This window comes from Hyperolius riggenbachi, chromosome 2 (genome assembly GCF_040937935.1).
Source record: "Hyperolius riggenbachi isolate aHypRig1 chromosome 2, aHypRig1.pri, whole genome shotgun sequence".
In the NCBI taxonomy this organism is placed as follows: domain Eukaryota; kingdom Metazoa; phylum Chordata; class Amphibia; order Anura; family Hyperoliidae; genus Hyperolius; species Hyperolius riggenbachi.
This window is the reverse complement of record NC_090647.1, coordinates 411,839,272-411,854,737: the sequence shown is the minus strand read 5'-3', so window position 1 is coordinate 411,854,737 and position 15,466 is coordinate 411,839,272. Positions and strand designations below refer to the sequence as shown.

Genomic DNA, 15,466 nt, shown 5'->3' with positions numbered 1-15,466 from the left:
TGATTATCTTGGCTGGCACTCGAAGTAGGAAGTTTTAAATTAGGATGCCATTTATTTGCAAACGAGTATTGTCTAAGTTGCCTTTAGACTCGTTCTGTAGGCCTCTGCAGAAGGCTTACTAGAAGAAAAATATATTAAGGAGCAGGAAGCCTCTGGATCTTCCAGAGGCTTCCAAAGCCATACTGCGGTCCTCAACCACTGCCCGGGACCCTCCTGCACATTGTGACTGTGCTGAACGGCCACATCTGTGCAGTAGCATGATCCTCTCGTGCAAGAGTGATTTCGACAGTGTAGGTGTGGCAGTGTTCACACATGTGCAGTAAGGTCGCGCTCATGCTTGAAGAGTGCAGTCGTGAGGTTGGAATCCAACGAGCTTGTTGGGCTCCATTGGGCTGTTAGCGCTCAAAGGTACTGAGGCATGGTATGGGAAGTCCCTACAGAATACAGAAGATTCACTCTCCTTGGGTATTTGACTTTTGACCGGAGGTTAGCCTTGGGTACACTTCAAATACATTTTACTGTTATGTCCTGCATCTTAAATTTAGTGGGACCTACTTCTAATTGAGTTTCTATTAATTTAGTTTGCAAAGTTTTTAATGTGAATGTTTTCTTACAGGTATCTGGTTTTAGATGAAGCAGACAGGATGCTTGACATGGGTTTTGAGCCTCAAATTAGGCGAATAGTTGAGCAAGACACCATGCCTCCTAAAGGTGTTCGGCAGACAATGATGTTTAGTGCCACTTTCCCGAAGGAAATCCAGGTAAATATTCATAATTGGTTACAATATTAATGGCTTCAGTACAATGTTGTGCAGAAGCCACAAAATGTGTTCCACTTAACGCTGGGCGAATGCATTCTTTATTACTGCATTTAACCTAGATTTCTTGCTATTTGGTTCTGCAAATTTAATGAGCTGTTATGATTTAAAGTTGAATGTTTTTTTTTTTTTTTTAGATTCTTGCCCGTGACTTCTTAGAGGAATATATCTTCCTTGCAGTGGGTAGAGTGGGGTCAACTTCGGAAAATATCACACAGAAAGTAGTCTGGGTAGAGGAAATGGATAAACGTTCCTTCTTATTGGATCTCCTCAATGCCACAGGTATGTTAACTATGGTCTCTTTATAAGGTTAAATTTGCTGAATTGTTTTGACTACAGAACTTAAATGTTTACGTGTGTATTTCAGGAAAAGATTCATTAACACTAGTGTTTGTGGAAACAAAGAAGGGAGCAGATGCTCTTGAGGACTTTCTGTATCATGAGGGTTATGCTTGTACAAGCATACATGGAGACCGGTCTCAAAGGGACAGAGAGGAAGCACTTCATCAATTCCGTTCTGGAAAAAGTCCTATTCTAGTTGCTACTGCAGTAAGTAGAAATAGTGGAGGTGGCTTGCTTGAAAACTGAATGTTATGGGCTCTGCTTGAAAATTTTTGTCCTGATTGTTTACAGGTTGCTGCCAGAGGACTTGATATTTCAAACGTGAAGCATGTTATAAACTTTGACCTGCCTAGCGACATTGAAGAATATGTGCATAGAATTGGTCGTACTGGGCGTGTGGGTAATTTAGGTAAGTGGGTAAAATTTAAGTTTTCATTTTAGATGGATTTAAACACTGCTTTGAGTTTTTGTTGGCTTTTGTGTATATATCTGTAAATGAAATTTCAGAGTGGCGGTTTGAGTGAATTATCCAGATGTATAATTTTAATTTTTTTTTAGGTCTAGCAACATCATTTTTCAATGAGAAGAATATAAATATAACAAAGGACTTATTAGATCTTTTGGTGGAAGCAAAGCAAGAGGTTCCATCTTGGCTGGAAAATATGGCTTATGAACAGCATCACAAGAGTAGCACCCGTGGCCGTTCAAAGAGGTATGCTGTAGGGGCTTTCAGGCAAATGGATAGCTGTAGCCACTTGTACCCAAAACACTGTTGCTCAACATAGCTAGTGCTTGAAAATGTTTGGAAGGGGGAGGAAGTTTCAGTCATCACTTGTGGCTTCCACAAATCTGAGTTCCTTGATTCAGCTACTATTGAGCAGAGGACACCTCATTATAATACCTCGTAATGTAACCTTGTTTTTGATGCGAAATCTAGTGTATTACATTACATATGCACCTGTCAACAGGTATGTCCTTATGCCCTGTTCTGGTAAACTTACTTGCCTTCTGTTATGTTACCAGCTGAAGCTCCTACATCACATGGCCACAACTTTGTGTGCCAAAGTGTAGGGGTGAACAAGCCCCCTACACTGGGACATCTCATTCAATTTAGATAGTAGTCTAGCGCAGCAAAGAGAATTGGCTGACAAAGGTCTTGAAGCAGGAATGTTGACCATACCTTTTTTTTTTTTACCCACTGCAGTTTATGTAGTGAACATTCTGACCATGCATTGCAAGCATTCCAATATGTCTGCTGTAATGAATCTTATGTCAGCTTAGCTCTATTATGGTACATTGCCAGAGAGGGATTTTTTTCTCACTGATTCAGGGCAGTTCAGCGTGACAGGAGGCCAAGAAGGTAAATACACCTCACACCCTCTGCAGAAGCTGTTGAAATACGATCAGAGCAGATTAACTTTACTTAAGTACAACTTGTGTAACTTAATATGTAAATGGATAAAACTTTTTTGCACAAGAGGCAAATATGTCTGAGTAATAAAAAAGTATTGAATGTTATGTCAGTTTAATCACATTTTAACCATTTCAGCCCATGGGGAGTTTTCACCTTATGAATCAGAGAAATTTTCACCTCCCATTCATTCGCTAATAACTTTATCACCTACTTAACACAATTTATTGATCTATATCTTTTTTCCACCACTAATTAGGCTTTCTTTGGGTGGTACATTTTGCTAAGCATTTTTTTTTAAATGCATTTTAACTGGATTAATAAAAAAAATGGAAAAAATGCATCATTTCTCAGTTTTCGACTATTATAGCTTTAAAATAATCCACGCTACCATAATTAAAACCTATGTATTTTATTTGCCAGTTTGTCTCGATTATGACACCATTTAAATTTTGTCCCTATCACAATGTATGGCGCCAATATTTTATTTGGAAAAAAGGTGCATTTTTCAGTTTTCCGTCCATCGCTATTTACAAGCTTATAATTTAAAAAATTTTCGTACTATACCCCCTTTAAATGCATATTTAAAAAGTTCAGACCCTTAGGTAACTGGGAAAAATTAAAAAAAAAAAAAACCTTTACCCAAAAATTTTATTTGTGTAATATTTTGGTGTGGGAAATAACATTAAAAATTAAAGGAATACGTACCGTATATACTCGCATATAAGCCGACCCCCCAACTTTTCCATGGAAAAACAGGGAAAAATGATTGACCCCCATATAAGCCGGGGGTAGGAAATGCTGGATTGGTGCAGGCCACGTAATCCCCCCAGTGTGTCCCAGTATAGCTAGTATAGTGCCCAGTATGGGTATGTAGTGCCCCAGTATGGCTAGTATAGTGCCCAGTTTAGCCAGTATAGTGCCCAGTATAGGTAGGTAGTGCCCCAGTATGGCTAGTATAGTGCCCAGTTTAGCTAGTATAGTGCCCAGTTTAGCCAGTATAGTGCCCAGTTTAGGTAGGTAGTGCCCCAGTATAGCTAGTAGAGTGCCCCAGTATAGCTAGTAGAGTGCCCCAGTATAGCTAGTAGAGTGCCCCAGTATAGCTAGTAGAGTGCCCCAGTATAGCTAGTAGAGTGCCCCAGTATAGCTAGTAGAGTGCCCCAGTATAGCTAGTAGAGTGCCCCAGTATAGCTAGTAGAGTGCCCCAGTATAGCTAGTAGAGTGCCCCAGTATAGCTAGTAGAGTGCCCCAGTATAGCTAGAGTGCCCCAGTATAGCTAGTAGAGTGCCCCAGTATAGCTAGTAGAGTGCCCCAGTATAGCTAGTAGAGTGCCCCAGTATAGCTAGTAGAGTGCCCCAGTATAGCTAGTAGAGTGCCCCAGTATAGCTAGTAGAGTGCCCCAGTATAGCTAGTAGAGTGCCCCAGTATAGCTAGTAGAGTGCCCCAGTATAGCTAGTAGAGTGCCCCAGTATAGCTAGTAGAGTGCCCCAGTATAGCTAGTAGAGTGCCCCAGTATAGCTAGTAGAGTGCCCCAGTATAGCTAGTAGAGTGCCCCAGTATAGCTAGTAGAGTGCCCCAGGTTAGCTAGTAGAGTGCCCCAGGTTAGCTAGTAGAGTGCCCCAGGTTAGCTAGTAGAGTGCCCCAGGTTAGCTAGTAGAGTGCCCCGTATAGGTAGGTAGTGCCCCAGTATAGGTAGGTAGTGCCCCAGTATAGGTAGGTAGTGCCCCAGTATAGGTAGGTAGTGCCCCAGTATAGGTAGGTAGTGCCCCAGTATAGGTAGGTAGTGCCCCAGTATAGGTAGGTAGTGCCCCAGTATAGCTAGTATAGTACCTAGTTTAGGTAGGTAGTGCCCCAGTATAGCTAGTATAGTACCTAGTTTAGGTAGGTAGTGCCCCAGTATAGCTAGTATAGTACCCAGTGTAGGTAGGTAGTGGCCGGTATAGTGCCCTGCTCCCCCCGCTGCTATTACCTGCAGCGGCTTCCTCGTCCCCGGCGGCGCTTCCTCTTCCCCGCTCTCATGCCTCTATGAAGAAATCACAGCAGCGCGCCCGGCGCTGCTGCTCTGATGATGCAGGGGGCAGGAAAGAGCGCGGCTCCCTGTAGCGGCGATCTGCATCGCCGTTACCATGGGAACCGCTCTTTCCTGCCCCCTGCATCATCAGAGCAGCAGCGCCGGGCGCGCTGCTGTGATTTCATCATAGAGGCATGAGAGCGGGGAAGAGGAAGAGCCGCCGGGGACGAGGAAGCCGCTGCCGAAACAAGTAATAGCCGCGGCGGGGGGAGCGGGCAGGGGGTAGCGGGGACCACGGACCACCAGGGAAGACTCGCATACAAGCCGACCCCCCAACTTTTGACCCCCTTTTTGGGGGTCAAAAATTCGGCTTGTATGCGAGTATATACGGTAAGTGAAAAAAAAATGATCTTTACTCACCCGAGGCATCCCTCAGCCCCCTGAAGCTGTATGGTGCCCTCGCAGCCCGCTCCGATCGGCCTGTCCCCGCCGGCGGCTACTTCCGGCCTGTCCCCGCCGCCGACAGGATGGGAACGCGGGTGATTCTCTGCGTTCCCAGCCGCTATATCATCCTCTATGCTGCTATAGCGTATATATATGCTATAGCAGCATAGAGGGTGATCTAGCGGCTACCGGAAGTAGCCGCTGGCGGGAACAGGACGATTAGAGCAGGGCTGCGAGGGCACCATACAGCTTTAGGGGGCTGAAGGATGCCCCGGGTGAGTAAAGATCATTTTTTTTTTTTTTTTCACTTAAGTATTCCTTTAACTGTGTAAATTGTAACGTAAAAAATATGTAGATGTAGTTTTACTATTTCGTCACAAGATGGCCACCTTGAGTATTTTTTTTCTCCTTGTGCTTCTCGCTAACCAGAAGCACAAGGACGTGGAAAATGTTACGTGCAGAAAGACTGAAGCCTCTTGTAAGAGCACTTTGGTTTTTCTGCTAGGGACACGGATCGGTGATCGGGAACCATGTTCCTGTTCACTGAGTACAGGGCTACCGGGGGACAGCACGGCAGAGCGCGCCGAAGCGTGGCAGAGCAGCCGCCCGGACGTGAGCTTCAGGTCCGCGCGGCAGAAATGGTTAATGTACAATAAATCATGCAGCTGTTCTTGAAGTGATTTTCAGGCAGTTTGCCAAAGCTAACAAGGCAGGCTAGCTTATAAGGTTGGATGTGTAGCCTAGCTGGCCATACTCATCTGGCTACATTTGTTTTTGTAAACTAACGTTCTGATAGTTTTCGCCAGTCACTGGCTTTTGCTGGTGGCTAAACAACTTTAAAATGGCTTTATTTTTATAAAAAGCATTGTATTTAACCTTATTACATTTTTTTTTTCTTTTTTTAGTCGATTTAGTGGTGGTTTTGGTGCCAGAGATTACAGACAAAGCAGTAGTTCCAGCACCAGCTTCGGTAGCAGTCGTGGGGGTCGAAGCAGTGGTCATGGAGGCAGTAGAGGCTTTGGAGGTGGTAAGTAGAGTTTGACCTGACTAAAATGATGGGTACTTTTTAAGCTGAAATAAACTTAGATATTTGCTTTAGTAGGGAGAAGCATCTGGATGGTCCTGAGACTTTCCCTCTAGGCCTCCCTACTCCCCCTCCTGTGCTGCTTCCTTCTACTGACATAAGTGCATACATTTGTATTGCAGGCTTACTTTGAAGTTTCATGGAAATTCTAAGGCTATGCAATGTAGTAATTTTAAGGAGTTCATATCAGTGCAGTGCAACAGAATCTGTTACAATAACGTGCATTACCGCATAATGTCTTAAAGAGAATCTGTATTGTTAAAATCGCACAAAAGTAAACATACCAGTGCGTTAGGGGACATCTCCTATTACCCTCTGTCACAATTTCGCCACTCCCCGCCGCATTAAAAGTGGTTAAAAACAGTTTTAAAAAGTTTGTTTATAAACAAACAAAATGGCCACCAAAACAGGAAGTAGGTTGATGTACAGTATGTCCACACATAGAAAATACATCCATACACAAGCAGGCTGTGTACAGCATTCCTTTTGAATATCAAGAGATCATTTGTGTGTTTCTTTCTCCCTGCAGTTCTCATGCACTGAAGTTTCAGGCTGCTCTTTTTTTCTCCTGCAAACAGCTTTGCCCTTGTCTGTAATTCTTCAGTATGTGAAAGCCCAGCCAGCTCAGAGGACGATTTATCCAGCTTGTAAAAGATAAGAGAGAAGCTGCTCTAATCTAAATAATACACAGGCAGTGTGCATAGAGGGGCCTAGAAGGGGGAATTCATAGCAGAACCACAACACTGAAGAACTTGGCAGCCTTCCAGACACAGGCTGACAAATCTGACAAGGGAAAGATACATTGATTTATTACGGAGACTGTGATAGCAGAAAGTGCTGCAGTAAGCCAGAACACATTAGAATAGCTTTTGGAACTTGTAGGATGATAAAAAACAGGATGCAATTTTTGTTACGGAGTCTCTTTAAGTTGCTGTAAAGAACTGTATGCTTCACTGTAATTCAGTGTTCTCCCCAGAATTTTTTTCCAGCAGCCGGGTGGCATGAAATAGTAGCCGGGTGGCATGAAATAGTAGCCGGGTGGCATGAAATAGTAGCCGGGTGGCATGAAATGGTAGCCGGGTGGCATGAAATGGTAGCCGGGTGGCATGAAATGGTAGCCGGGTGGCATGAAATGGTAGCCGGGTGGCATGAAATAGTAGCCGGGTGGCATGATGAGAATGCAGGGACAGTGCTTCTGTGAGCAACTCTGCTTACAGCATGGGAGGAGGTGAGCCGATGACAGCTGGGTGGTCACCAATACTAGCCGGGTGGAGCACCCGGCTAAAAGAGCCTGGGGAGAACACTGCTGTATATATAAATTATATGATGACTATTATCCAGGGCTGTGGAGTCAGTTTGAGTCAGGGCAATTTTGGGCACCCGGAGTTTGAGTCGGAGTCGTGGTTTCAGAAACTGAGTCGGGAGTCGCATGATTTTTGTACAAAATCCACAGCCCTGTTAAGTATTAGACTAAGGAGTTGGAGTCTGAGCAATTTTGGGTACCCGGAGTCGTGGTTTCAGAAACTGAGGAGTCGGAGCCGGAAGATTTTTGGACTGACTCCACAGCCCTGCTATTTGAGAAATAGAACATGTTATCATATTTTCTATTTTAATTACACTTTAAATTGGGAGTCGGTGCATTTTTTTTCAACTCAGACTCCAGGTACCCTAAATTGCTCTGACTCCACATCCCTGCTTTAGAAGACACAGGGGCCACCTAAGAGGACAAGGCTGCATTTAGGACACTGGGGGGGGAGGGGAGAGACAGGTCACAAGGGAGACACTAAAGGTACAAATGGGACAAAGTGACACAAGGGGGACATATAAATTGGGGAGGTGAGAAGATCCACAAGATGCCCCTGCACCATGGATGCACCAGGTTTATTTTTTTTTTTTCCCCTGGTTTTTGTCCTCTAAACCTAGGTGCGTCTTGTGGTCCAAAAGATATGGTAATTTGTTGACAGGAAATGACATGGGTCTCCCAAAAGATAAGATTTACAAGAGGCATTGTGGGGAAAAAAACATTTCTCAGCTTTTACATTTGAGCAAAAAGTTTCCTGTCAGATTATTCATACCCTTGTCAATAATCTGTAGAAAAGCCTTTATTTGCTATTACAGCAATCAAACACTTCCTATAATTTCAGACCAGCTTTTTGCATGTCTCCACAGGTAATTTTGCCCATTTATCTTTAGCAATGAGCTCAAGATCTTTCAGTTTTGAGGGTCTTGTTGCCATCACCTTAATGTTTGGCTCCCTCCACTGATTCTCAATTCGATTCAAGTCAGGACTCTGGCGGGGCCACTCCAAAACATTAATATTGTTGTCTGCTAACCATTTCTTCACAACTTTTGGTATGTGTTTTGGTTCATTGTCATGCTGAAGTGTCCACTGGTGCCCAACGCCAAGATTCAATGCAGACTGCCTGATTGTCATTGAGAATCCTCCATACATTGCTCTCTTTTCATGGTGCTGTTAACTGCGATTAGGCTCCCTGGTCCATTGACTGAAAAACACCCCCAAAGTTTTAGGCTCCCACCACCATGTTTGACAGTGGGGATGGTGTTCTTTGGGTTGAAGGCTTCTCCTTTTTTACACCAAATGAAGGAAACGTGACCAAACAATTCAATTTTTGTTTCATCTGACCATAACACAGAAGACCAGAAGTCTTCTTCTTCTTTGTCCAGATGAGCATTTGCAAAGGCCAAGCGAGATTTTGTGTGCCATATCTGGAGATGTCGTGCTCCTTGGTCTGCATCCGTGCAAACCAGCTGAGCACAGTGTCCGTTAGTCTGCATTGAGACATTGCCACCAGCAGAGCCCAGATTTACCAGGATGGCCTTGGTGGTGGTCCTTGGATTCTTTATCACCTCTCTCACTATCCTCCTGGCCAGCACAGGTGTCACTTTTGGCTTCCGACTACATCCTCTGAGATTTTCCACAGTGCAGAGCATCTTGTATTTTTTTAATACTACTTTGCACCAGAACCATTAGAACTGGAAAACCTTTAGAAATGGCCTTGTAGCCCTCTCATGACTTGTGAGCAGCCACAATACGTAGCCGCAGGTCCTCACCGGAGCTCCTTTGTCCTAGCCATGACTGTCCACAAACCAACTGCAGAGAGCTGCTGTTTTTTACCTGTTGAGTTGATTAAAACAGCAGCTCACAATGAATCAGTAATTAGGATGCTTTAGAACAGCTTGGACTATTTGGAATGGTATAGATTTTTCCACAGTGACAGTTTGTGAAGAGTGTGAATAACTTTGGACTGGACACTTTTTGCTCAAATGTAAATATATAAAAGCTGAGTACCCCCCCCCCCCCCCCCCCCCCCCCACACACACACACACACACACACACACACACACACACACACACACACACACACACACACACAGCCTCTTGTACATCGTCTTATCTTTTGGGAGACACCTATGTCATTTCCTGTCAAAAAATTACTTGCTGGTGGAGGCAGGGAACACTTGTCTTTCAGTTTTCCGCGCGCGTTTTTCTGCATACCAAGTGTTTCCATGCAGGAAAATGTGAACTTTTTTTACAGCAGCTGATGTAAATGATAGAGGAAACTGGCAAAATGTGCAGAGTCATCATGCAGAATGTCAGTTTTTTTTTTTGTTCTTGTTTGTTCTGCGTGCGAACACCACAGTAAGTGTGCACTAGCACATTGATTACCATGAGTTCTCAGTTTTCTGTGCAGAAAACGCAGACAGTCAAGTGTGTTCCCTGCCTGAATAAAAGTAACTTTAAGTCATTATTTGTGTTCTCCCCAGAATTTTTTTCCAGCCGGGTGGCATGAAAAAGTAGCCGGGTGGGAAATTAAAGGGAACCAGACAATGGGGGAAAGGTTTTATACATACCTGGGGCTTCCTCCAGCCCCATAAGCCTGGATCGCTCCCACGCCACGTCCTCCGCTGCCTGGATCTGCCGGTACTGGGTCTTGTCATTTCCGCGAGTCGGCTGGCGGACGCGGCCAATTGTTTGTATCACAGGGGCTCCCTCCATATACCTACGCGTGCGGCTGCAAACTACGCAGCCGCATGCGTAAGGGTATGGAGGGAGCCCCTGTCATGCGGACAATTGGTCGCGTACGCCGGAAGTGACGGAGCCCGGTACCGGCGATACAGAAAGGGGAGGATTGCGGCGTGGGAGCGATCCAGGCTTATGGGGCTGGAGGAAGCCCCAGGTGGATGTATAAAACCTTTTTCCTATTTTTCCCTATCCTTCCTCTCTGGTTCCCTTTAAGGTCACCATGGGTGGGGAAGGAGGGTGATGTCTGCTACAACTAGGTGAGAATCGAGATGGAGGATCATGCTGGGTGCTGCTTGCTGGGGAGAAGAGTAGGTGGAGCACGCTGGTTGTTACCTGGTGAGGCAGTCACGCTAGCCACTGCTGATATGGGTAGAGGATTACACTAAAGGTAGCCATACACTGGTCGATTTGCCATTAGATCGACCAGCTGACAGATCCCTATCTGATCGAATCTGATCAGAGAGGGATCGTATGGCTGCCTTTACTGCAAACAGATTGTGAATCGATTTCAGCCTGAAACCGATCACAATCTGTTGAGCTGCTCCTGCCGCCTGTGCCCCCCCCCCCCCCCCGTATACATTACCTGATGCTGGCTCCCGAGCGTCTTCTCCGCGCTGCACCGCTCTGTTCTTGCTCCATCCCGGCGCTTCCTGTGTCACTCCGTGACCAGGAAGTTCAAATAGAGCGCCCTCTATTTGAACTTCCTGGTCACTGCAGTGACACAGGAAGCGCCGGGATGGAGCCGGAACAGAGCGGTGCAGCGCTGAGAAGACACCCGGGAGCCAGCGTCAGGTAATGTATACCGGATCGGCTGCCGCTAGCGACGCGCTCCTTACACGCGGGCGATCGAGGGTAATTTCCCGCACGGCGCGATCGACGGACCGATCCGATTTCGGGAGGAAATCGGATCGGCGGGTGCGTTTAGCACGAACGATTGGCAGCAGATTCGATCCCAGGATCGAATCTGCTGTCGAAACGGCCGCGAATCGGGCCAGTGTATGGCCACCTTAAATGATGCTAATGGAGAAAGAGGCATCTTGCACTGAGTGGTGCTGTTTTGATGGGCAATCAGATAAAGTGCTGCCAAAGCCGGATTAATACCAGAAAGGGGCTGTGGACAGGGTGACAAATTTAGGGCCAAAACCACACATCCCCACAGACTGTTTTGTTATCTCATTCAAAAAGTCTCACAATAATTTTGGCTGACATAGTAGTAAACCCAGTGTAGACATGCTTGTTTGTCTATGCTAATCAACATGCACTACAAAGGAACATAAAAGTGCTTGGGGGTTTCTGCTGTGGCTTCTACCCTTAGGGCCCTTTTCCACTAGCAATCGCTAGCGTTCACGCTGAACGCTATCGATTGCTGAATCGCAATTACCGGCGATTCCCAGACGTTCGCGGCCGCGATTTTGCTATGCACTGCATAGCAAAATCGCGGCAAATATTGCTCCGCCGCGGGTTCGCGTTCCCGGCAGGGCCCTTAAAGAGACTCTAAAGCGAGAATAAATCTCGCTTCAGAGCTCATAGTTAGCAGGGGCATGTGTGCCCCTGCTAAAACGCCGCTATCCCGCGGCTAAACAGGGGGCCCTTCACCCCCAAACCCACCCCCGCAAACCTTGGTCGTAGACCTTCTTTTCCTGGAGGCAGGGCTAACTGCTGCAGCCCTGCCTCTAGTCGCGTCTATCAGACGCGCATCGCCGCCTCTCCCCCGCCCCTCTCAGTGAAGGAAGACTGAGGGGTGGGGGAGAGGCGGAGATACGTGTCTGACAGATGCGCGTGGGGCAGGGCTGCGGCGGTTAGCCCTGCCCCAATGCGGAAGCGCTCCCCCGCTGTACGGAGGGCATTTGGGGTGAAGGGACCCCCGTTAAGCCGCGGGATAGCGGCGTTTTAGCAGGGGCACACATGCCCCTGCTATCTATGAGGTCTGAAGCGAGATTTATTCTCGCTTCACTCTCTTTAAACAAAATCAAGTACTGGTAAGCAGAAATACATACTGTATACAGGAAATACAATATATAGAGGACAGAGGGGGGTTGAGTAGAAAAAGGTGAATACAAACTGAAGGGAAGAGGAATAGGTGTGAGTCTGGGAGATGGATTATCTTTGAGGGACAGAGTGTGTGTGAAAAGGACTGGGAACGGGGAAAGAAAAGAGGGAGAAAGTGTGTGAGAGACGGAAATGTGTAAGAGGGAGAGTGAGAAACAGACTAATGCAGAAAAGAAAATGTGAGTGCACACTGCAGGAAGTCTGCAGACTGATGTCCAGGACAGCTAGCTATGTAACGTCTCCGGGCAGAGCAGTGGGGGAAGGGAAGCAGTAGCTAGCTTCAAAGCTTACTAATACCTGTCTTGAGAGAGGGCATCTGAGTCATAAGGATTCCTTTGCTGGGGGCCCATTACTGCTATCAGATAACCATCTGCCCTGCTGCTGCTCTCCCCGGCATGAACGAGCGCTGCAACACACTGTTCTCTATGTGCTCTGAGCTCTTATCGGGGGAGGCTGGAGCACGTGCTGAGAATTCCTGCATGATGGGAAGACAGGAGGAGAGCCCGTTCTCTGCCCTGCTCGGGCTGATCAGTGACTCAGAGGGAACACAGGAAGCCCACATTGTCTCGGCTCTTTCTGTGTGCCACGACCTCTTCAAAGCTCCCGCGGTCTGGCTTGTAATGTCAGGAGCTGAGGAGGAGGGCGGAGATTGTATCAGAGTGACAGCGGCCAGCTCCAATGCCACAGCCGCTGCGCACTTGTGCTGGATGAGTGTGGAGGACGGCAAATATGCCGTAGACAGGGATTAGTGATCACAGCAGCTGGGTGGGGACTGACCACCAGCAGGGCACTCCGCCCAGTTAAAAGGCTCTGGGGAGAACACTGTAATTGCGTGGTACTTTGTAACGCATGCAACTTTTCCCCTGAGATTCTGTTTTTACAGTACATGCAATGCCCAGGTGTACCTACTTCAAAAATGTTTTTTTGACTGACCTAGACTTTTTACCATAACAGATTTTTATGTGGAATATTTTGTTAGACTGGGAAATAAACTGGCTAATCTGGTTTGTGTGATTTAATTAGAAATGTAGTCCAGTGATGGCTCTCAGCGCCTCAAAGTACTTCTCCTGGTATACAAATGACCTGTAAGGGAGCAGTACTCGCTGTATCGGATGCCTCTGCAGTAGGACGTTTCATTTATAACTTGCAATGGGATAGAGTAGCGTGGCCTTAAAGGAATACTATCGATTGAAACAACTTTTTTTTTTTAATACTCTATTAGTGTACACATTACCACTAGTGCTAGGGGCACTTTATTTATTCACCCAGGTCTCTCTCTCGCTATCCCTGCTTAAAAATTCATTTCTCACACAGCTCATAGTAGTTTGGGTCACCCTGAGCTGCTTGGTTACTCTGTCACACAGCTCACAAATATATTTCACTGTCACTCACAGCATGCAGCAGACATGAGGAGAAATAGGCTGATCTGAGGCGGTAACAGGTAACTAAATGAGCTGGAATATTGCTGGAATATAGCTATACCACAAGTCTGTGTTTGCACTCAGACTGGCTGCCTGCTTGAGGTGATTCACTCCAGGCTGCATCCACTTTACAAGCTGCTGAGAGGGGCAGACCACTGTCTACAATTAGCATTATTAGTATCTTTATCAGTCAAGAGAAGCAAAGATAATAAACACACATTGCTAGAATCTTTAACCCCTTACCACCATATCAACAAGATTCTTTCAGCAAGGTGATAACTATAAACTGAGGAGTTGATAGCAACTCCCCTGTGCAGATATGGTCTAGCCCTCTGGGAGCTCAGTATTAGATACATTTTGTATCCAAAACTGACGAGGATTTTACAGCTGAGAGGAACAGCTGTGTGAGGAATCAAATTGCTCCTAGTACTTGCCCTAATGTGTGCTACAACATACAGCATTTAAAAATAAATGCATACATCGATAGTATTCCTTTAAGTATCAAAAATGTGGGCCCTGCCATTGCAACAGACTGAAGGTGGCCACAGACCTGGAGCTTTGGAGGAAAACTTTTTCGCCAAGGGAAAACTGGGTTTAAACCCCTTAACCACTTCAGGACCATAGGCCCCCTCGTTACCAGGCGGTTTATTACAATTTTGTTCTCTGCGGCTTTAAAAGCTTGCTGTAGACCCATACCACGCAACACATGAATTCCCCCCCCCCCCCCCCTTCTTCCCACCAAAAGAGCTGTATGTTGATGGGCTCTGATCGCTCGTGCAGTTTTTTTTTTTATTTGCCTAGTTTTTTTTTTATAGGCAATGACAGCGATCACTGTTATAGGCATTAGCCTATGATAGCAAATTGCCCTTGAGCTTCTATAGGTGACACGGCTGCAGGCTTACTGATAGCAGCGCTGTACAATGTAAATAGATCTAACAGTCTCCTAGTGGTGGTCACTGCTGGGGGACTGAAGCGGAGATGCGCATGCATCGGCTATCTCCTGCAACATCCCGCTCCAGGACTTGACGCAGTTAGGTGGTCCTGGGGCTGCCACCTCCCGACGCTGATCGGCATCAGGTGTTCTGGAGGTGGTTAAAGTATCTGTAGTGGTGAATAAATGGCCTGTAGTGAGCTAAATTACCTAATCCTTAGACCAGGGATGGGCAAACTCTTTGATCTGGCCGCATTCCTCTAGAATGATCTGGCAGCATTCCTCTGCTGCCCGCCAGAACCCCCCACATATAGCCAGCCTAGCAACAATCTGCTTGTCGCTAGCAGTTTTGTCAACCAGCCTCCTCCGCATTGCCGCCTCCCATTACAGGCTCCCTGATGCTCCCTGTCTGCTTGCTTCCTCCAATGAGAAGCAAAGCCAAAACCCAGGAAGTACAAGGTGAACTTGAGGTACAAAAACTTGCTTGCTTACAAGGGAAGCCTTTGGATCCTATACCACAGTTTCTCAAACTTGTCCTTGTGACCCCACACCCCCAAGGACAACTCTAATAAGAGGGATATGGAGGCTGCCTTGCATGTTACCACTTTTTTTTTTTTTTTCAGTACTAGTTTCCTGGCTATCCTGAGCTGCAAATATTTTTTTTTTTTTTATTTATTTTTAGCCATAGACCCTGAACAAGCTTATGCAGATCAGGCATTTCTGACATTGCAAACCAGAAACAAGCTTGTCTGATCTGGCACACTACTGCAGCTAAATGGATCAGGACGACTGCCGGGCAACTGCTATTGTTTAAAGGAAATAAATATGGCAGCCTCCATATTCTACTCACTACAGTTGTCCTGTAAGCATATATTTCAAAGTGGGTATATCTTTTAAACTAAAGATGGCT

The 15,466-nt window shown here is 46.1% G+C and overlaps 1 protein-coding gene across 2 annotated transcripts in view; it reads left to right on the top strand.

The window, feature by feature from the left end:
- Positions 1–15,466, top strand: part of DDX3X (DEAD-box helicase 3 X-linked) — a 63,094-nt gene that overhangs the window by 43,622 nt on the left and 4,006 nt on the right. For both annotated transcript variants that reach the window (XM_068269851.1, XM_068269852.1), the window contains 6 exons: positions 617–761; positions 956–1,100; positions 1,186–1,367; positions 1,452–1,569; positions 1,719–1,872; positions 5,932–6,053. In XM_068269851.1, the coding sequence (XP_068125952.1) occupies positions 617–761; positions 956–1,100; positions 1,186–1,367; positions 1,452–1,569; positions 1,719–1,872; positions 5,932–6,053 (866 nt within the window). The remainder of the gene's footprint in view (positions 1–616; positions 762–955; positions 1,101–1,185; positions 1,368–1,451; positions 1,570–1,718; positions 1,873–5,931; positions 6,054–15,466) is intronic.